This window comes from Eulemur rufifrons, chromosome 6 (genome assembly GCF_041146395.1).
Source record: "Eulemur rufifrons isolate Redbay chromosome 6, OSU_ERuf_1, whole genome shotgun sequence".
Taxonomy (NCBI): Eukaryota; Metazoa; Chordata; class Mammalia; order Primates; family Lemuridae; genus Eulemur; species Eulemur rufifrons.
Window position 1 is genome coordinate 79,446,140 of NC_090988.1, and position 21,778 is coordinate 79,467,917.

The 21,778-nt window shown below is 46.3% G+C and overlaps 1 protein-coding gene across 2 annotated transcripts in view; it reads right to left on the reverse strand.

Annotated features, from left to right (window-relative positions):
• Positions 1 to 1,297: 1,297 nt before the first annotated feature.
• Positions 1,298 to 21,778, reverse strand: part of LMO2 (LIM domain only 2) — a 28,974-nt gene continuing 8,493 nt past the window's right edge. The window contains exons 2-6 of one of the 2 annotated variants that reach the window (XM_069469797.1): positions 21,322 to 21,386; positions 11,550 to 11,842; positions 11,192 to 11,426; positions 6,933 to 7,148; positions 1,298 to 2,294 (exon numbers count right to left, since the gene is read on the reverse strand). In XM_069469797.1, the coding sequence (XP_069325898.1) occupies positions 2,075 to 2,294; positions 6,933 to 7,148; positions 11,192 to 11,426; positions 11,550 to 11,556 (678 nt within the window). In that variant the 5' untranslated portion in view covers positions 11,557 to 11,842; positions 21,322 to 21,386 and the 3' untranslated portion in view covers positions 1,298 to 2,074. Of the gene's footprint in view, positions 2,295 to 6,932; positions 7,149 to 11,191; positions 11,427 to 11,549; positions 11,843 to 21,321; positions 21,387 to 21,778 lie in introns of those variants that run through there. The other variant, XM_069469798.1, reaches the window with a different exon arrangement.

The following is a 21,778-nucleotide window of genomic DNA, read 5'->3' on the forward strand; positions in this document are numbered from 1 at the left end:
CTTAAATTGTGATTGATCTGGCAAATAACACAAAAAATAACTGTTAGCTGAGTGATAAAGGTATGTGAATGTTTTCAGTTTAGTGTTTGGCTGCATGTGAAAGAGTACTCAGTGATTAACCTTTGTATCAAATATTAACCATTAACAACTTAGAATGTGTGCTCTTCCTAGCTGGGGGATGTCTTAGAACAGCCATTCTCAAACTTAAACATGAGTCAGAATCATCTTTAGGGCTTGTTAAGACCCTGATTGCTGAAGCCCATCCCCAGGATTTCTGATTCAATATGTCTGTGGCGGGGCCCAGGAGTCTGTTTTTAATTAGTGCCCAGGTGATGCTGATACTGCTGGTTCAGGGACAATCTGAGAACCACTGAGTCAGAACAAACATCCCCTCTCTGGTAGCTCCTTTCCACCACCTGAGCCGGAATGCAATATAGTCAGATTTCGTTTAAATAGGCCACCTTAAGTGGTCAAATTTCCTGACCATTGTTAGCATTTTACAGAACAAGAGAGCCATCCTTACGTTAGTTGTCCTCTAGAGAAAAAAAAAAGAACAAACTTTAGTGAGGAAGATTTTAAAGAAATTTCATAATTAGCTGTAGCCTTAGCTGCATGTTCCTTTATGTCCTAATAATTAAACACATTTAGGCTTCTTGCATTTGCCAGTATTTCTATGAGATTATTGAGAAGTGTATCTAGGTTTGTTGTACATGGGGACACTCGGGCCAGTGAGCTGAGAGGTGATGACCAGCAGGTGGCACTCTGAGTCAGCTCATGGTGGCTACCAGGACAGGGTGAAGGCAAACACACCAACCATGGTGCCTGCTTTAAATCCTCAAAGTAAGGTCCTCGTAACCACTCGTCATAAAATACCCTGAGACACCTGTCTTGGAAAATCGAAGTGTCAAGCTCAGCATCTTTCCCACATTTCAAACTAGGTAATTACCTTCTCTCCCAAAGGGAATCTGTTTTATGTATTTGTGTCCTTTCTAGGTTACAAGTTTCCCAAAGGCAATGATCTTGCCTTCCGCTCATTCTATACAATGCTGAAGTGAAATGCACATTTGACAATAACAATTTAATTATTCTACATCCCTCTGAGCTACATGATGACCTGTTATATAATTGCCAGTAATATAGAAACATGCCTGCCTCCCATAAGCCCTTGCAATAAATGGAAGTTTTTATTTGACCTAAAAGTAAATTGCTTATTTACTTTTCCTTTACAGTAGAAAAAGCAGGCCATTTTCCTGCCATCCCAAATTGTACGTCATTATCAAATAAACCACACTGTGTCTCAGTCTGTCATTTTTATTAAGTCTGCAGAGTTGGGTTTCTTTTTACTACACACAACAAATACTTTGATATAATCTAAGATAATAAAATAGTTGAACAACTTTTTTTTTTTAAGATTTATATTTGTATAGAAACAATCTGTGGAACTCTTCACCTCAAAACGAAGATGTCTAAAAACAGTGATTCATCAGCATTGCTTTAAATAATCGTTTGGTTAAAAGTGGTGGTTTCCATTCTCAACTGAACTGTGTCTCCATGCAGGTTTTCTTGGGTCCAAAGCTTACGGGCCTTGGGAAGGTGGCCAAGAAAAAAAGAATGAGCATTCTCCTCTCCGTCCTTCCCTTGTGCGGAGGACAGTGATTGGAACAGGGTTGATAGAGAACCCAGGAAGAAAAGAAATCAATTGCACATCTCTAGTTGGCAAGCATCAAAGTCATAACAAATCTTTATACAACTCCCTATCTGTAGGTGTGAAATTCCGTCATGAAAGCACAGTGCCTGCTTGCCCCTAAATGTTCCTTCTTCTGCTAATCATGTCAGTTACTATGGATAGGCTGTGACCGTCAGTTCTCCCTAGGGACTGGTCGTTTCATCCCCTCGAAGTCTTGGCCCTTGCATTATGTCACTTGAATGCTATGTCTTGGTGCCCAGTAAGGGTCTACCATCACCTAAAAAATGCCTCACCTCACCCTCGAACCCCCAAAGTGCCCACGAGTGAAGACCCCACAGAGACAGTGTCTTCAGCGAACACTCGGAGTGTGTTCAGGTGCTCACTGGCCTATATCATCCCATTGATCTTAGTCCACTCGTAGATGTCCTGTTCGCACACTATGTCGGAATTGATGAGCAGGTACCTGTCGCCCACACAGAAATGCTTCTGACAGGCAGCACATTTGAAACATTCCAAGTGATACACTTTGTCCTTCACCCGCATGGTCATCTCATAAGCACGGATCCGCTTGTCACAGGATGCGCAGAGACCATCTTGGCCAAAAAGCCTGGAGCAAAAAGATAGAAAAGCTAAGAAGGCAGTGAGTGGCAGAGACAATACTGGAAGACAGGGTTTGGGGACCAGTTCTAGAAAGGAGGCTGAACTTCCAGGACGTCAGGAAGTCAGAAAGGGTAGAACCAGATGGACGGCTGGCCTGCGCAGTCTCTCCCCCAGCAGGCAGAGGATGCTCGGATGACGCTGGCATTTGGGTCTAGCATAACTTCTCCCTTTTCTGAGCCCTCTCCCTGCCTCCAGCAACCACTCACCATTCCCCTAGGCTGCCCGGGGCCCTGCCTCACTGAAGGAGACTCTCAGATGGAATGATCTGTAATAAAGGCTTAGGCAGGTACTCTAAGAGGAGCAGGAGTAAGACCCTTGGGGCCCCTTTAAGAGGGAATTGACCAGGAATGCAATGCAATGGGCATCCTTCTGAGGCTCCCAAACTCAATCATGTCAACAGCCGCTGATTCCAGCCACGGGAAGGGCTGGCCTTGAATACCTCCGAGAAGCTGCAAAGCACATCTCCACCCGATCACTCGCGGGGGCCCCAGCTGCTGGCAGACAGGGAGTTCCACAGAAGAGATCTGGAAGGCTAACAGTATCTCTCCACAATGACTGGAAGATCTTAATTTATGGTCCTCACTGCCCCACGGGCATGAATCTTAGGGGAAACTTCTCTTCTGACATTTAAATCAAGACTCTCCTAAGCCTCTGTGATCAGTCACTTATTTCAAGCAGTATTCCGTGTCAGGGTGGGGGATGCAACATGGTAGAACTCAGCGCAGTGGTTCTCCAAGTGTTGGTCCTGGGACCAGCAGCATCAGCATCACCTGGGAACTGGTTAGACATACAGATTCTCTGCCCTCCCCTGTCCCCACCCAACTGAGACACTCTGGGGAGAAGGCCCAGCGGTCTGTGTATTTATGAGCACTTCCAGGGGACTCGGACGCAGGCTGAAGTTTGAGAATCCACTGTGAAACTGGAATAACACAAGCACTGGACTCAGAAGACCCAGCTTCAATGTCCAGGACCAGCCCTGAGTACCTGAGTGACCCTGGTGAGACCTTTGGTTTCTCTGAGCTTCAGTGAGTGGCAGCAGTCATAACATGTACCTCACTCGCTGTTAGAAGGATCAAATGGAGCATGTCAGAGCACTAACGGTCAAGGGCTAAGCCAATACTGGTTATGTGTTCACACATCTCGGGTGTATTCCCAACTGCGCCAGTCTTGCTGCAGGAAGTCATTTTCACACGTGGCTGCTAACATAGCACGCTAGCAGGTGGTTTCCACATAAAACCTTTAGGACAGTTCTAGGTAAATGCTTCTTGTTATCAGAAGTTCTTATTCACTTCAGAATATCAGAGAATCAACTGGTAATGTTCTGAGAGCTTGTAGGGGAGATAAGGGCAGATGACAAATTTTGCAACATTTGGGCAAAATTAATGTAATTAAGAAGAGGTGGTCTGTGGGCAGAGAGCTCATTGTCAAGAGCCAGGGCCGGCTAATTTCCCTCTGAATCCCTCTTTCCATTTCAAGATCTCTGAGTGTTTTCAAAGCACCGCCTGGGAGCAAACTCATTACTGGGGAAGACATTTTATCCTAACCTAGCAGATGGTGAAGCTGTAGGTAACTGCCACAGTGGAGGTCACAGGGTGGAAAGACAGTTCTGGTTTCTTGACTGTTCAGTAAGTTCAGTTTGGCCTGAGCAAGGATAAACGACTGAGAAACAGTGTGCGTGGAATGAATCCAACTGCCTGGGGTGTGAGATCCTTAAGGAAGGAGGGAGCTTATTAAGGGAAAGTCAGGGGGTAAATTACAATACACATCAGGCAGCTAATGAAGGGAAGGACAAAGGACCAACATTTGGGAGACAAGTTCAGGTCCCAGCATCACCTCTAACTAGCTAGGTGACCCAAGCAAATGACTTGCCCTCACTGGGCCAGCTGTAAAGCAAGGGAACTGGAAGAGAGGGCCCCGGTAACCCCTTCTGGCTCTGGTATTCTGAGATTCTAATGTCAGTAAAATAAACCTGGACTTGACACTTAGCTTGAGCATTAACCAACCTCTCGCACCAAAGATTGGTGTCTCGGGCTGGATATCCCAGAAGCAGACCCTGAGGCAAGGATTTATGTGCAAGTGATTTATTAAGGATGTGTTCCCAGGAAAAACCTATAAGGACATAGGAGAGGAAGCCAAGCCAAGTTGCAACCTCGGGCAAAGTCCCTCAGAAGGGAAGAACTCTGGAGTACAAGTGAAGCCCTGGCTCCAGGCAAGGTTGCAAGGCTTTGGTACTTCCAGTGTCTGGCACTGGTTAAGGTCCGCTGGGGGGGGGGGTGGTCTGGTGGGGGCAGCATACTTCTGGCTCTAATAGATGCAGGTACTGGCTGTTGAGAGTAAAACCACTGGGGGGGGGTGCCCCCCCAGCACACAACATTTGGTAAAAAGGGATCCAAGGGGATCTGGGCTGGGCACAGAAATTAACAGCAGCTGTTCGGCTCCCAGCAACACAAGACGACAGTGGCAGGGCTTCTGCATGGGGGTCTCATGAATATTTGAGGCTCAGTATCTGAAAAGGACTGTAACAGGCGAGTCAGCCACTGGAAATCCTCATGGGGAAAAGTTATCCTAGGGTCGGGGGAGAAGGACTGAACCCCATCAGAGGGCCCAGGCAGTCACTCCTCCAACTTGCCATGTTAAATGATACCACCAGAGATGCTAAGAATGCAGATAAACAAGTCTGTGGCTAAAGGACCATTCCCAAAGCAAAAACAATTTTTCTCCTCTGTCAAGAGGTGTCGAGTCTTAAGCTTTCTGCTGCCCATTTTAATAACAATAATATAAATATTAAAGGATGGCTGGAACCGCCTGCGCTAACACAGTTAATTAACATGTTGCCTAGGAATGTGGCAGGGAGAAGAATTATTTCATGTCACCAAGACACAAGTTAATTAACATTGGGTTCTCCCAGACTATTTTTTTTCTCTCGCCTTTTTGAAAATGGAAAGATTAACAAGCCCAGGCAGCACTGGTTTTATTCTTGAATGTTATATAAAACCGCAGAGATAGAGAGAAGCCCGGGCTCTTTTGACCTTACTCTATCCACACTTCATTTAATAAGATTCAAATGATTTGACAGGGATGTAGTCAGGGGCCCAGGGGGAGTCATTTACCCGTCTGCTTTCTGGCTGCCTTGGCAAAGAGGGAGCGAGCAAAATCGGGTCTGTATTTATTCCAGTTCTATTTTTTTGTAACTTAAGAAAGAAAAAAGAAAATTGACCAAAATTATAATCATGATCATTGAAAATCCCTACTTACTTTTTTGGAATCACCAAATTTGCAAAGACTTTATCAGGGAATTTAGGAGGGGGAAAAAGCTTAGTCTATCAGTCTTTGGGTAAACAGATAAGCTTCCTTCACTGTGGAATTGCCTGCAGGTTTTTTTTTTTTTTTTTTTTTTTTTTTTTTTAATGTAAAATGCTCTGAAGGCAGGTTTGGGAGGAAGAGCTGGCCTAGCAGTCAAGGGCACTGAAGTCTAAACAAGCTTCCATGGGTTGGAGGGTCCTAATATACGAGGCATGCATGCTTCACAGACCCTCGGCCACAGGAAGATAGTGAAAAACTGACAGCTACACAGCTGAGCAGATCTGACAGCAGAGGGCACAGGGAGAGTTACCTCCACAACAGCTAATATGCAAACAGAAATGCTAGAACATTCCAGGCAAAGGTACTTGGTGAGGGCTGTTATATTCAGATGACCAAAAGTATGACCCAGAGCACAGATGTCCTCGGCTCCTGTCTCAGTTGGCGTTGTCAAGTTCCTATTTTCCCCTTCCATTCTTCCATCTCCTTGTTCATTAGATTGGAAAATACTTAATGATTATGTCATGAGGGTAAGTTGTAAGAGCAGCTAACATCGATTTGATACTCATGAAGCCAAGTACTTTACATGTGTTGTTCTATCTAATTCTTGCCACTTCCTTGGAAGTAGGTACTATTATTATCCCAGTTTTACTGAGACTTACGGAGGTTCAGTAACTTGCCCAAGATCACAGAGCTGGAAAGCAGTGGTGTCGGGACTCACACCTACAACTGACTCAGCGGCCTTTGCCCTTATGTCCTTCAAATAACCGCCTTCCTCCGAGGAGAGTCAAGGCTTGGAGTTCCATGGCAACAGCGTGCTATTTTTACGTTTCTCATCACATAATATCGGAGTCATACAAAAAAATAGTTATGACCTATTATATGTTTTGAAGTGTTCAAATGAGCTCCTAAGAACCTACCCCCAAATGTATAAATTAAAACACTCCCAGTTCCCACGACCCTCTACGTGTACTCCTCGACCCTACCCCCGTGACTGCCCCCCCTACCCAGGGAACTACTGCCCTGAATTTTGTGTTTATCATTCTCTTGCCTTTAAAAACATTAGTATTTTGCCACATAGAAACATACGCCTGAGGACAATGCTTCTCAAACAGGAAGAAAAGCCAACTGCTTCTCTGCGTGGGGAGCTGAGATTCAGCCTGTACAGCCCAACCTCTTTGGGCAGGTGGTGCCCAAGCCCAGAGCACGAGTGGCATTCACCGATGCAGATGCCCATGGCCCACCCGACCTCCCTGGAGGGCCCCAGGGGGCGGCTGGAAGATACCTGAGATAGTCTCTCCGGCAGAGCTTCCGGCCCAGCTTGTAGTAGAGGCGCCGCCCCACCTCGCCCAGCCGGCACCCACAGAGGTCACAGCTGAGGCAGTCCTCGTGCCAGTACTGGTCGATGGCCTTCAGGAAGTAGCGGTCCCCAATGTTCTGCTGGCAGCCGCCGCATGTCAGCAGGGATGGGGGGATCTGCAGCACCTCGTCCACTGGTTCCCTGGAGACGAGGTCAAGCATTAGGGACAACCTCACGGCTGAGACTAGCACTGGAGGTCAGGGTTCGCTCCGGGCCAGAGAGGAAGCCTCTCTCGATTGCCTTTTGGTGACATAAGGAGAAGGGAGGGAGACAGCACATCCCTTGGCCATAGTGCAGAGAGCCCCAGCCAGGCTTGGGTTGACAGGAGAGAGTCAGACTTTACACCCTAGATTTTCTAAGAAGTGAAGGCAGGCCACCAAGAGGAGTCAAGGGCAACTGCAGGTGGCAGTGTACCCCGACCCACGCCCAGCACCATCTGGGCACCTCTGCTCTCAGTTCTGCTTCTTCCCACTCCCCCCTCGGACTCTCCTCTCTCTTCACAGTTCTCTCTCTTTCTCTCCTCCCATACCCAGCACCCAAGGGCACTGCCTGACCTCAGAGGAGGCACCGGGACTAGGCCCAGAGCGCTAACAGTCTGCAAACTCCCTGCTGAGTCTATGCCACCCTCCCTCCCGCCCTTCCCAACAGCACAAAAGCAGAGGTGAGGAAGAAAGAGGGGGACCAAAAATTATTTTAGGTTGCTTTCTTTTTCCAAAATAAAAATCCTGTCATGATATAAGAGGAATTCTCCTTATTTTATTTTATTTTTAAACAGAAATTCCACATCCCATCCTTCTTACTCGATGAATCTTTGGAGAAAAGCCCTAGATATAAGGCCATTGTCAAACTTATGAAAGACATCAAATAGGCCTTTCTTTCTGCACCTGAAAATTTTTACAACAGCGAAACTGATTTGGATAAAGTTGATTTAGGAACAAAAATGAGGAGAGGGCAATGATTATTTTAAAGAGAGTAGAAGGCAATTAAATAGACACTGAAATCTCAATCCAGGCAATTAGTTAATAGTGGGCCTGGGATATGTGTTTTCATTAAAAAGCCATGCATGTGGCTCCCGTTTATGCTGCTTCACTGGAATCTGAATACTTTTGTTTTACATTTTAAAATAAATACCTTTGCCAAAGGAAAACAGGGGAGTGGAAGGAATGATTCCAGCACCAAATGGGACACAGGAAAAACTTGATACTTGTTGATTTGTAACAATTAACAAGTGCTCTCTGGAACCCTACTCAAACACAAATTTATTTTTAAAAATCTATTATGTTTCAAGAAATGGACCTTCTTCCAACTGTGACATTCCCAAAGGGAGTTTCCTCCTGGGTACCTTGGAGTTATAAATCTGTGTCTCCTATTTCTAGCTAGCACTAACTTACCAGGTGACCTTGTGTCCTAATTGGCCTGTGCTCACAAATCTCAGCACCTATTATCCTCAGGGAGGAGAGGCTCAGGTGATCCTTGTTTATAACACACTTTGACAACTTCAGGTGACTCTGTCAGGTAAAGAGTGAAGTATTCCCTATGAATATTCATTCAGGAATGCCAAAACCAAGCCCACATTTTGTAGATAGAGTATATGAGAGTTGCATACGATTATCATCTTTAGAACAAGGAAAAGTGAAGCTCAAGCCAGTTTCTTTGAAAAACAAAATCAAGATCACAGTTTTAAGAATTCCCTGAAGCCTGACTTGCTTTCCTTTGTTTTTATAGATTGTACATAAGAACTTCTCTTCTCCCTTCTAATAACTAATATCCTGGCCTCTTCGAGTGCACCAACTCAGTTGCATCTCTTCTCCTGCCACAGCTCCTTCAGAAACACAAATGGAACCTCATGGATCACACTGGATGCTCCAGTGCCGATGCTGCCAACCAGCTGTGAACGAGAATTTGCACATAGCTGGAGCAAAACTGCCTGGAATTAAAATGAAGTGCCCTAGTTACTCACAGGGAGGCAGCAGGGGCCACCAATTGCATGGTGAGGAACTCTCTGTGTTCACGAATTCTGGCCTGTTTTTCTGCCTAAATGTTTCATTTTTGCATGCCTAGGCAAGTCTCGATCTGTAATTTGGAGATGCTGATTGTAATGACCCAAGTTCGGCTTTGACTAAGTCCACAAGGAGGCGTCTAGCTGGATAGTGGGCCGCAGGAGGAATGCAAAGGAAAAGCGCTATGGTGATGGTCTGGGATGAGATAGAGAAAGAAAGGATAAGACATTGGCTCCATCTATCTCTCTAGAATTAGTGATAATATCACATTATCGTTGGTGGACAATCCAAGACAATGACTGAATGGGATTCACCGTCAATACTTGCTATTCTCCCAGAGTCTATCCTGAATATTGTATCTGAGTATCACTTCAGCTTGGATTTCTGGGATAATCTCTCAACAATTTCCAAGAGAGGGGGAAAATATGTGCTGCAGCAATTTCTCACCTAGCTTGTACGTCTCTGATTAGAACCCATCTTCACTGGGCAAACAGTGAGGTGAAGGATGGTGTAGGTGAGTCTCCATCAGTAGGTGCCTGCTGTGTTAGGAAGTTACGATGCTTCCATTTTCTAACCTCAGTGAAAAAGCACAAACTTTGAAAAGAGCAAACTTCCTTCAGGGAACTGAAACCTCCAGATTTATCTTCTATTAAAAGATTAGTCACTAAATTCTGCTGATTGAAGAGGCATTAGGCACCAATTCATCCAATTCACTTCCTTACTGTAGTGCTACGATCTTGTCCAGTCTCTGAAACTCAGAGCTCAGTTGTAATTCCAAGTTTATAAAAAAGTGAACAAACTACCCTTCAAACCCATTTCTGCACAGATATATACTTTTTAAAAGTAATGTTATTTTTCTCTTGGGAATTTGCTCAAGGAAGCAGGGCTTTTGTTACGACAAACCTAGCTCCTTGTAGAACTGGTGTCTTAACCTTCAAGGCTGAACAGTGATGTTTATACTCTCATTGGATGGTGGTACTTCCTGTGTTTTATGAGAACATGCTGAGCTTTTATGCCCTTAACTGAGGGTAAAACCCAGGTAAATAAACACCATAGAAAGCTGAAATTGGAGGGGGCGGTGGGTGGGTACTTCAAGCAGGAAAGCACAATTCTTTTAAAGCAGGAAAGGAAAAAACAAAACAAATGCCTCTTTAAAAGCACAAATGGACAAGTCATTAACCAGCTCCTTTGGTCTTGTGTAACAAATCCCTTCAAAGGATTAAAAGGAGACTTCAAAGGAATAAAAATTCTCAAAACCAGACAGCTAATGACTCTTAAAAGGGCATTTGCATTGACAAGAAAATGATATTTAAAAAACCCCCGGCTCCTCGTGTTAACACTAAAGAATGGGTTGGGGGTATAGGTTGGGAATAGGAGAACATTCCATACCAGTATGAGGCTAAGAAAACAGATGCGCAAATGCTCATTACAGCTCTGATTCCCTGATCCCAAAACCCTTTTGAGACTATGATAAACACGATGAGACCGCTCCCTAGAAAAATTCACCTATACACCAAATAGTGCACTAACTTTTGAGGTTCACAGGCTCCCATCAGTGGACCCCGGGGAACGGGTACATGTACCCAGATTTACTCCGGATTTAGCTGCTCTAGAAGGCTCTGGAAGCCAGAGAGAGCTCCGAGGTGGACGGTCGGATCTCTCGCCAGCCAGTTACCCGCGCAGCTGGCAGCCGCTCCACCTGCGGACCGAGAAGGGTGCAGTCGGGGACCCCGGAGGCCTCCAATTGGAATATTCCCCTTTCCAAGACCAAATGGACAAAGAGAAAGAGGGCCGAGAAGGAGCGAGACGCGAGAAGGGGGCAGAATCAAGCCCTGAACGCTCTCCGGACTGCACCTGCGCGCCTCCAAGCTCCCCCCGTGCCTGCTCCTGTGCAAACTTTCTGGCCCGCGGTGGCTTTGGGGAGCGTCCCAGGTAGCCTGGAGGGGCCCACAGAAGATCCCGGCCGATCCCCTCTCCCGGCCGCCCGCAGCCAAGTCCCTCTCCCAGTCCCCCCAGAGTCACCCGCGAGGAAGGGGGAGCCCCGCGCAAGGCAGAGGGGGCCAAGGGCACGCTGTGGGCGCGCACCTAGAACCCCTTTCCAGGACCGCCCGCGCCACCCCCGCCCCCTGCCGCCCCAGGGCGCGAGGCCGTGGACACCATGGGTGGCAGGGGCGCCACACTTACTCAGACGGGTCCAGGCTCTTCCTTTCGATGGCCGAGGACATTGGGGAGGGCGGCGGCGTGCCGGGCGGCGGGGGCGCTCCCTTTGTGGCGCGGGGCTGGCCGGCTGCCGGGGCTCGGACCCCCTCGGGTGCTCGGGCGCCGCCGCCGCCGCCGCCGCCGCTCCTGCGCCTCCGCTTGCTCCGGCGCTCCGGCGGCGAGCTCGCCCCTCCGCGCTCAAGGACAGTCACCGCGCTCCCTTCAAACGCCAAAGAGAGAGAGCGAATCACCGGGCTGCGGGCGCGCCGCGGCCGAGGCGGGGGCCGGGGCGCGCAGCCTGGCCCCGGGCGGCTGCAGCTGCTGCTGCTGCTCAGGACTTAACCTTCCATCCCGGTCCCGCCGCCGCCACCACCGCCGCTGCCGCCGCCCGGTTCCGATCGCGCGCTGTCGCCGGCTCCGCGCCGCCCACGGAGATGGTGCGCGCCCGCCCGGCCGCCCCGAGCCCCTCGCACCTTCGGCCCGGGTCGCGGCGCGCAGCTCGCCGCCGAGGGCAGAGAGGGGGCGGCGGCCGGGGGGCGGGGAGGGGACCGTGCGCCTCTCCCCGGGCTTCCTCCTCTCTCGGGAAGGTCTATTTTCGCTCAGCTTCCCTCTGTCTCTGGTTTCATTTCCTTTTTCCTGATCACGATTCAAATACAATAGAAGGAAATCACATTTAAAGAGACAGCTGCCCAGTCCCCCCTCCCCTTTTTCCCTTTTTTTTTTTTTTTTTTTTTTTAAACGGGGCTCCTGGGTATTAGCAGTACAAACAGCAGCATCAGGACTGACTTGGCTTCTTAAAGGGGCCAGCGTCGGGGACAGGGAGAGTCGCTCAGTGAGCACTCCGCGGCGAGGAGGCTGGGCAGGCACTAAATCATTTTTTAGGGCTTCCAATCTTCTCTTTGGTTTAACTAAGGCTGAAAGTAACTAACGGGTAGCTCTAGCAGCAAGAAAAGACAAGAATGTGAAATAAGCACCTACAGAAATGCAAGCGTCTCGAGTGGCTTTCGTGCCCGCCCCGGGTTCGAGGTCCCAGGTCCTCGGACGCGGAGCGCGGGGACGGCCGGTACAGCGCGGCTCTGCTGGCTGCGGGCTTGGCGCTGCGGCCCGCGCTCCGAAGGGGCAATGGAGCTGCGCGAGCCAGGATCGCACGGGCTGGGTACGCCTGAGCAGTGCCAGGGCAGCTAATCCCGAGGGAGGGTGGCTGGGAGAGACCACGCTAGTTCGGGGCTCCTATCCGTCTGCTGGCGGGAGAATTCCCTCCCTCAGCACCTTTCGGAAAGCTCACTCCTGCGGTTAAACTGCCCCCTTCCCCAATGCCAGTAATACCGCGACCAGAGAAAGTGCTTTTCCAATGATCAAGGACAGTACCTGGGAGATTATTTTGGCCTGGGTCAGGCAAAGAGAAAGAAAGCAGACTATATTTGGGGGTTCAGCTTTCCCCTCCAACTTCATTCTAGGAAGAGGGAGGAACCCAGAAGGGCAGGGGAGGAGGCTAGCAGTCTGCCATTCCGTAGAGAAAAATTTCGGTTCCCCTGGGCCTCAGAGTTCCTTGAGGATGCCTGCATTCAGAAAGTATTATTGAAGGCCTGTTTGTGCATGATGCCAGTCATAAGGCTTGCAAAAAGGAAACTACCAAGTTCTGTAAGGACTTTTATATGAACAGTGTGGATCATAGGAATAGACACTGTGTTCCCATTTTAAAGGTGACATTGACCAGTTTGGAAGAGCTCACTCTGAAAGCTGGTGGCTGAAGTTAGAAGTGAATCCCTGGACACTTTGTCTTCCTTGTTCAGAGCCAAATCCTCAATGACTTGTTACAAGTATAACCAGAATTTACTATTGTCTGCATGCTCTTGTCATTTTCTTGTCCCTGTGTCCTAAGGCTGGGACCCTAATGGGTATAATTAAAATTTGTGCGTGTGTGTGTGTGTGTATGTGTTTGTCCGAGGAAGCCTTAAGAGCAGTCTTGGGTCCAAGCTGGACCTTCAGCATATAAAACTGTTTTCCCTGATCAGATCCTTGTTTTTAATTAAATAAAGAAAATCCCCAGAATTTTTAGGCAGGCCTAAATTATGTGATAAATATGTAACCTACCACTCTACTTTCATTTCTACCAGAGATGAAAATAAATATACAGGTTGTGATTAACGGTTTAGCTACGCATAACCAGTCAATGTGGTGGTTAAATGCTGGGACTTTGGAACTGCCTGGGTTTATTTAGGCTCTTACCAGCTAGCATGGCCTAGGAAAATAAGTCTGAGGAGGTAGTATTGGGTAGCGGCTCCAGAGTCAGACTGCCTGTGTTCTAACCCGCCCTTTACCACCTGTGTGAACCTGGCCTAAGAGTAGGAATTTAACTCCCAGTATCCTCATCTGTAAAATTGAGATGACAAAACTTATGGTTAGGTTTTTTGAGGATTATATGAGCTAATGCATGCAAAGTGTGGCACATAGATTTCTAATGGGGCTAATAATAGATATGAGATTGATTGCATAGAAAGCACCTGGCATATAGTAAGCGCTCATAAATGGTGGCTGTTACGTTAAGCAAAAGACATCACTGAGATGATTTAAAAAGAGCTTGAAATTAAAGCTAAAGTTGAAATGAGAATTTAAAATAAGAATTTCCCCTCCAAATTAAAAATCTGTTTCCTGTTTTAAAAAGCAAACAGACCAGGGTCCTAACTCCTTTCTGCTCTTAAACACAACATGTAAGCATTTTCCATTTTAATGTTCTTTACCTTGGTGACTAGATGATATGTTTGCAGTTGCTTGTTTTTATTAAATATTTAATCTGATAAATTACTACGTTCCTTGCTACAGTTTTGAATGGGGCTCAAGTCAGTTGTTAAAATAAATATATCCTTGGGTTCCAAGAGGTAACCTCAGAACGGCCAAATTTGGACATAAAGTTTCCTTTTAATAATATGCTTCTGCTTTGACCTGTGTGTAAGGAAAAAGAGATTACTGCATATGACTTTGGGTCAGTTTCTTATCTTTCACAACTCTTTGGGGAGAACTTCCTTAGAGAAGGTGAATATTTGAAATGGTATCTTAAGATTTCAATTTCACACACAGTGGTTGTAAGAAATAACTGCCTACCGGTGGGATTTCATTCCTATTCAACGGACAATTAAATCGCTCAAATTTAAGTTTAACATTTAGAATCAAGTCTCAAAATGTGTTTTTATTATGAATAATTTTAAAGCAATCATGACCTTACTGCATCCTCCCATAGCAACCAGTACGTGCCTATGCAGAAGAGACTCAGGAACTGCAAGGTGATTTGAACATGTAAAATGGTTCTTAAGAGTTGAGGAAATTTGTCCTTGATCCCTGCCCCATGGGACTGAAATTTAATTTCTTCTCCCTCTCCCCCAACTCCTTGCAAATCTTAAATACCCTAAAATTTAGAAAATTTTCAAGTTTTCCTTCCTGAATAAGACTGTCAAAAGAAGAATGAATCAATCTGCACAATGAATCTGAACGAAGATGGGTCATATTTTTCCTGTGGGCATTTTCTATTCTTTTTGCTTATTACGTTTACAATTGTTTCCTAGGGAAGAGCAGTTCCGAGTGACTAAAGCTACATTCCTTTGCTAAAGTGGACTTCTGATAGAAACCGAAATGCAAATATCATTGGGAAAATGCCAACAATGACAATTTACCCCTCTGTCTCTCTCTCTTTTTTTTTTTTTTAACCATTAGAAACTAAGTTGCAACATATGCCTTGTTACTTGTGACATTCACATACAGGAACAAAAATAAAGATCTATCTTAATATGGCTTCAGCTTCCATGCAAAATTCTTTAAACTATTCAATTGTCATAGTTATCTGGGTCTCAAACTCATTTCAGGACATTTCAGGGCCAGCTGATAGTTATATGTTTTCACAGAATTATTAGTAACCTTAGTGATAAATAACTCAGGTGTTCTATACAGTAGAAAAGAGCCCAAAATAAATTGTTTTAAAAATCATATCAACTGAGTCTTAGAAGAATGAGCATTGAAGTCAGGCAGACATAGCATAACTGTTTATTAGCTGTGTGATTTAGGGGAAGTTACTTCACCTTTCTGAACCTCAGTTTCTATATCTGTCAAATGGAGGATGAAGATAATAGCAGTGGTCAGTCAGCAGGGGCAGAACTAGGATGAGGTCATTGGGGTGCCTGGTCACCTCATGGGAGTTTTCAGAGAATTCAGTAGGATGATATGTGTGAAAATGCTTTGCACAATGACGATGTGTGGTAAATGCTCAGAAATGATAGCTGTGGCTATTACCCTATCTTTCAGAAGTAATCACCACTGTATCAGGAAGCAACAATCTCCCAGCCAATCAGGACATCTGCCAAAGAATGCTGACCCTGGGGTGCTGTAGAAAGAGCTGAAGTTCACCTAAGGCATCAGCAGGCTCCAGGCTTGGGGAGCCCCCATGTTCTAGCCAGCAGTGCAGGACTGTGCCCACTTGGGCCCTGGCAAGGCTCCTGACGGCTCCATTGCTTCTCTACTACACTGCCTGTTTCAGCCACCTCCCTGATTTTATTCATCTGATTTCCCCCTTCCAACAACTCCCAAACCACCATTTACAACGAGAAAAGAGGCAAAACAAAGTGCTGAAGGAGTCGTCCGGAAAGGTCACAATTCCACAGCAAGGTCTTAGCAGAGTTAAGCTCACAGCAAGTCCTGGTGGAAGGGGCCTGAGAAATGGGACTTCCTGGCTTGCTCCTGGGAGCGGCAGGAGTTTGAAACTGCCTCCCTAGCGGGCTCTGCCCACCCCTGCTCCCACCTTGGACATGTTGCCCAACCTCTCTGCGCTTTAGCTCCCACACCTGTAAAGTGGGAGCATTAAGCGTACCTGTCTCACAGGGCTGTTATAAGGACTCTGTGAAATGAAGCACATGAGGTCCCTGAAGAGGACGCTGCAAACAGTAAGCTTCTGTGAAAGATTTTGCCTATATAAAGAGATTCCAAATTTAAAATATTTGAACACCCATTGATAATTCAAACCCCTTGATGGATAAGGCAAACGAGACGTACAGAGTCAACAGTTCCTTCTTCCCTGTTGACCACCGTCAAACCTTCCTCCACCTTCTCTTTCGGGTACTGGACCCTGGATTTGCTGCTTTGAGTTCAAGGAAGGATCAGAGCTGAGTAAGCTGACTCAGTGAGCTTTGTGCTCTTTGTTCATGCGCTCTCTCTCCTCTCTGCAGCTGTGCAGAGGCACCACACCTGAGCGACACACCACAGTGCCTGCGACCCTGGAGAACAGCGCATTTGAAATCGAAACTCTTCACTGTGGCCTAGAAGGCCCTAGTATCTGGCTCTACTACCTCTCTGTCCTCTGCTCCAGCACACCCCTCTGCTCTCTGCTGGAACCACACTGGCTTTCTTTCTGTTCCTCAGAACAAACCAGGCTGACTCCTGCTGGAGGAGGCTTTGGCACTTGCTCTTGTCTCTGCCTGAGACACTCTTTCCCTGGCTCATCCCATGGCTCCCAAGTCTTTCATTCGGGTCTCCGTTCAAATATTTTATCCTCAGAAGGGCCTTTTAAAATCCTACTTCTCACCATTCTCCACTCCCCTTATCTTGCTTTGTTTTCATTCCCAGTATCATCAGTACTCTCTCTTTACTACACATGCATTTGTAGGTTTTTGGGTGTTTTGTTTGGCATTTCCTCCCAGCTAAAATGTAAACTCTGTGAAGGTAGCGACTTTTTCAGACTGGTTCCCGGTTGTGTCTTCAGCACCGAGAATGTGCCTAACACCTGGCTGGCAGTCAAGAAATATTTGTTGAAAAAATGAATGTACCAATGTACAGATGGTGTCAGGAAGCAGCAAGGCCACTCTTTGAAATCCGACCTTGCACTGCAGGGCCCCTTCTCCCAAAGGGTAGAATCAAATGGGGCAAAGCCCAGGCTTTGGAGATAGAGTTATGTTTGAGTCGTGGCTCCTTTAGCTCTGTGGTTTTAGGCAAATTAGTTAACAGCTCTGAGCTTCAGTTTCATCACATGCAAAATAGAAATAATATCGCCATCAGAGGACTGTAGGAATAAAATGGGATCGTGCATGCCAAATGGTTAGCACAGTGACTAACATAGAGTAAGTGCTCAACGGATGGCAGTTACTATTAGAATTAATTAAGCAAAGAGAAGCTCAGAGGAGAATAGTTAACCAGGGCAGGGCTTTCTTGGCTGGACATAGATGGATAGCTGGAGTTCTGCCATGCAAGGGCTTAGCCCAAGCAGGTGGGGTTGGGGGGCTCTTGCCTTACCTTTCCTGGTATGGTGACCCCCATGGGACAGGTAGGTGATGTTCACAGAGGCCTGGCCCAGCCTCACATTCAGGAAGGCAACATAAAGATGGTGCTGGGAGCCTGTCCTGGCCACTGGCTCTTCAGCGTCAGGGGTCTCTGGGCTGAGACACTGCACCCTAGACAGGCCTTCCACTGGGGGACGGGGGGATGGTGCCAGCCTGCTGCTGGGGAAGCTGTTTCCCAGCATTTGAGCCTGGCAGACATCCATTGCTGAGGGAGGTATCCTTCAGCAAAAAACAGGGACAGAGCTGTTTGCTTCTTCCTGCCAGTTTCCTCTGCTTCCCTTCAGTCGCCCCTTGTGTCTCACTGCCAAGCTAACAATCTGGAACTTTGTTTTCTTCTCTGTCACCACCCCGCTCAAGAATTTGCAATGGCTCCCTATTGCCTGTGACCATCTGCAAGTGGCTAGGCCTCCTGAGACCTCAATTTTCCCATTTTTATTGAGGGAAGAGGTGAACTGGAAGGCTACAGTGGAAGCTCTCTGTGTGATTCTGTCGTTCTAACAGTTCAAAACCAAATTCCCCATGTTTCCACTAAAGGTGCCCCATAATCCTGCCCACTCCCTTGGTCCAAGTTTATATCCACAAGCCTAGATTCTGAACCTTCCCAACCAGCCCGCTCTCCTCTCTGGTCTCCAACACCCTCCTCATGCCCATTTGTGTGCACTGTCTTACTCTTCCTTCTCTATCTGGGACATCTGCTTTGTCCCTGTTTCAAAGCTTCCGTGCTAAAATAGTAGAGTGATTAAGAATACAGGCTTCAAGATAAATAAAACTGGCTTGAGTCTTTGCTTCACAACTTACTATCTGGGCAATCTTAGGCAAATCTCTGAGCTTCTGTGCTTGCAGTGATAACATAGAGACAATGACAAATACAGAATTAGCAGTAGTAATTGAGATAATGTGTGCAGTGGCAGAGCACAGTGCTTGGCACATAGTAAGTGCTCAGTAAATGGCAATGATCACTGCAGTCCTCTCTGCCTCTCCAAAACTTGCCCATCACTCTAGATCCAAGATTTCTCTGGCCCCTGAAGCTCATGGTGGTGATGCCTTTCTGGTTCTCACAGCTATGGGATCTAGGGCCTGGTTAGGTGTCTCCTTAGATTCTGTCTTGCAGTGCAATAATTTCATGTGTGTGCTGTATCTTACCACCTCAAAAGAGGCATGATGCCTTAAGTTCTTGGAGAAGAGAAACCATGATTTTCATCTTCACTAGCTCCCAGCATACTGAGATATTTAATAATTTGGAAATACTTAATAATGCCTTTTATTTTAATTATTAATATTTATTTTGATATTTAATTAATATTTAATATTCCTTAATAATAAGGAATTAATTGTTAATAATTTCTTTTGGATTGAAGGCTTCAAATATCACATCCATGTTATCAAATGCCCAATTCCTAGATCACGCGGATATTCACAAAGGCCTGAGGGTCTTTACATAGGTGAAGAAGGTCTCCCCAGAATCAGTATTGAAGATAGCCCATGGGTTGTTAGTCACAGACCTCTTAAAAACCTGGCAACTAAAACTCTAAAATTCTTAGAAGAAAACATACGGGAAAAGCTTCATGACATTGGATTTAGCAATGATTTTTTTGGCTATGACACTAAAGACATAGGCAATAAGATTAAAAATAGATAATTAGACTATATCAAAATTTATAACTTTTATGCATCAAAGAACAGTATCAGCAGAGTGAAAAGGAAACCCACAGAATGGGAGAATCTATTAATATTTAAAAATCATATATCTGATAGGAGATTAAGATCCAGAACATATATAGAATTCCTACCACTCAACAACAACAAAAAACAAACACCCCAATTAAAAAATGGGCAAAGAACATGAATATTAATTTCTCCAAAGAAGGTATACAAAGGCCAATAAACACACGAAAAAATGTTCAACGTCACTAATCATTAGAGATCCAAATCAAAACCACAGTGAGATACCACTTCACACCTGTTAGGATGGCCACTATAAGGAAAAAAAAAAAAAGAAAATAACAAGTGTGGGTGAGGATCTGGAGAAATTGGAACACTTGTGCTTTGCTGGTGAGCATGTAAAATGGTGCAGCCGTTATGGAACAGTATGGTGGTTCCTCAAAAAATTAAAAATAGAATTACCATATGATCCAGCAATTTCACTTTTGGCTATATAACCAAAAGAATTGAAAACAAAATTTCAAACAAATATTTGTGCTCCCAGGTTCATAGTAGTATTATTCACAACAGCCAAAAGGTGGAAGCAACCAAGTATCTACCAACAGACGGATTTACAAAAAGAGTGGTGTATACATGCAATGGAACATTATCCCACCTTACAGAGGAAGGACATTGTGACACATGCTACAACATGAATGAACCTTGAGGACATTAAGCTAAGTGAAATTAACTAGTCACAAAAGGACAAAGACTATATGATTCGGCTTTGATGAGGTAACTAGAGTCGTCAAATTCATAGAGACAGAAACTAGAACGGTGGTTGCCAGGGGTTGGGGACAGGGCAGAATGATTGTTTAATGGGAACAGCATTTTAGTTGCGGAAGATAAAAAGCATTTTGGAGCTGGATGGTGGTGACGGCTGCACAGCAACATAAATGTACCGAACTGTGCACTTGGGAGTGGTTAAATGGTAAACTTTATGATGGATATTTTGGCTGCCCTCAAAAACCCTGGCAACTTTAAGACGATTCCCTAGATGCACCTCTGTTTTTACATCTAGAACTTTATGTGTTGTTCCAGAGAGCTCACGGTCTTCTCAGGTTCATCTGTGGACCCATTTGACAGCCCTAGTGTTACGATGAAGCCAGTTCCGTGAGCTCTGAGACATTCTTCAGGTCCCTTAATGGCGCGCCCTGCCCACTTAGGCCTTTGTGCACAGGGTTGGTCCCCAAGTTCCAGGTAACCTTCTTTGCAGAAGCCCACTTGGCTCCAAGGACAGGGAAAAATGGTTCAGTTTGTTATTACATAAAGCCACATCCTTAAAGGAACTTAGCACTCTTCTACGTACCTGCCCTCTGCTCTGAGAACCCGGGAGTTAGAGCGAAGCAGGTACACGGGCTCCGTGTGGGCGGCTGGCGGTGGGAGAGGGGGAGTCTCCTGTACGCAGAGCATCTTTACTGCCCGTTCAGGCCACAGTCCCCTTCCGGAGGCTCTGGGGCTGCCCGAGGGCCGGCTGGCTTCCTTTCATGCTTTCAAGCTACAGTGCTTCCCATCACATTGCAGAAGGCCGCCTTGGGCCATATCTCGCAAAGGAAGAGCTATTAAAAAATATTTCATTTGGATTTTCTACGTGGCCCTCCATCTGGAAATATCTTTTATCTGGCAACTTCTGCAAAGTGAACTGAATCTTGAAGGCGGTCCTGGCAGGTTTATGCCAGCTTCTCTGTCCCTTCTATAGGCATCGCCATCCTCACCTTCACAAGGGTTGAGCAACCGTGACTTGGGGTGGGAAACAGGACTGGCCTGGAGTGGCAGCGGGTCCCCCAGGCCCTGAGCCATCTTTTTAACCCCGAAAACACCCATTTGGAGGGCAAGAGCCAGGTCTCCAAGACTGTTATACACATCCTCTCTCAACTCAAATGTATGCGATCTCACTCCAAGTTCCGATCCTAATTTGCAATTCTACATTTCACGATTATTAAGTACAGCCTGGCTCCCCCAAAGACTGCAGGCTGCTTCTGCTCAGGACGGAATCCAAGAGCCTTAGCCTAGTGTGTGGCATGCAGTAAGCATACAATTAAATATTTATGGAAGGAAGGAAGGAAGGAGCAAATGAATTAGTTAAACCCACCTTACCTGCCTCTTCACAAGTTACTTCAAGTCCAGGTTGAGAAATAATCTTCTTTTCGGAATGGTCGTTACTGAAAGAAAATGAGAAGTGCCCTCTGGGTTAGGTAGCTAGAAGAAAGGAGAAAGAGAGAGAGAGAGAAAGAGTCTTTATCTTCAGTTGGAGAAATGTTTCCACTGGTCCTTGATAAACTAGGGAAAAATACCCCCGGGGCTTTCTGATAGCCGAGTGTCCCCGATAGCGCCTGGGTGGGGCAGGCACGCTCTGGCATCAGGGTGCAGGGATGGATTCTAACGGTTTCTTTGCTGGTTGAAGAGGCTGCTTCCTGCCGACTTTTTTTTTTTCCTTCTTCTTCTTCATGTACCAGCCCAGCTTGTAAATGTGAAGGAGTGGCCCCTGTTCCAAATGTGCAGGGCTGGCGCAGCAGTTGTCCTTAGGCTGTCACGCGGCCTTTCAGCTGGATGC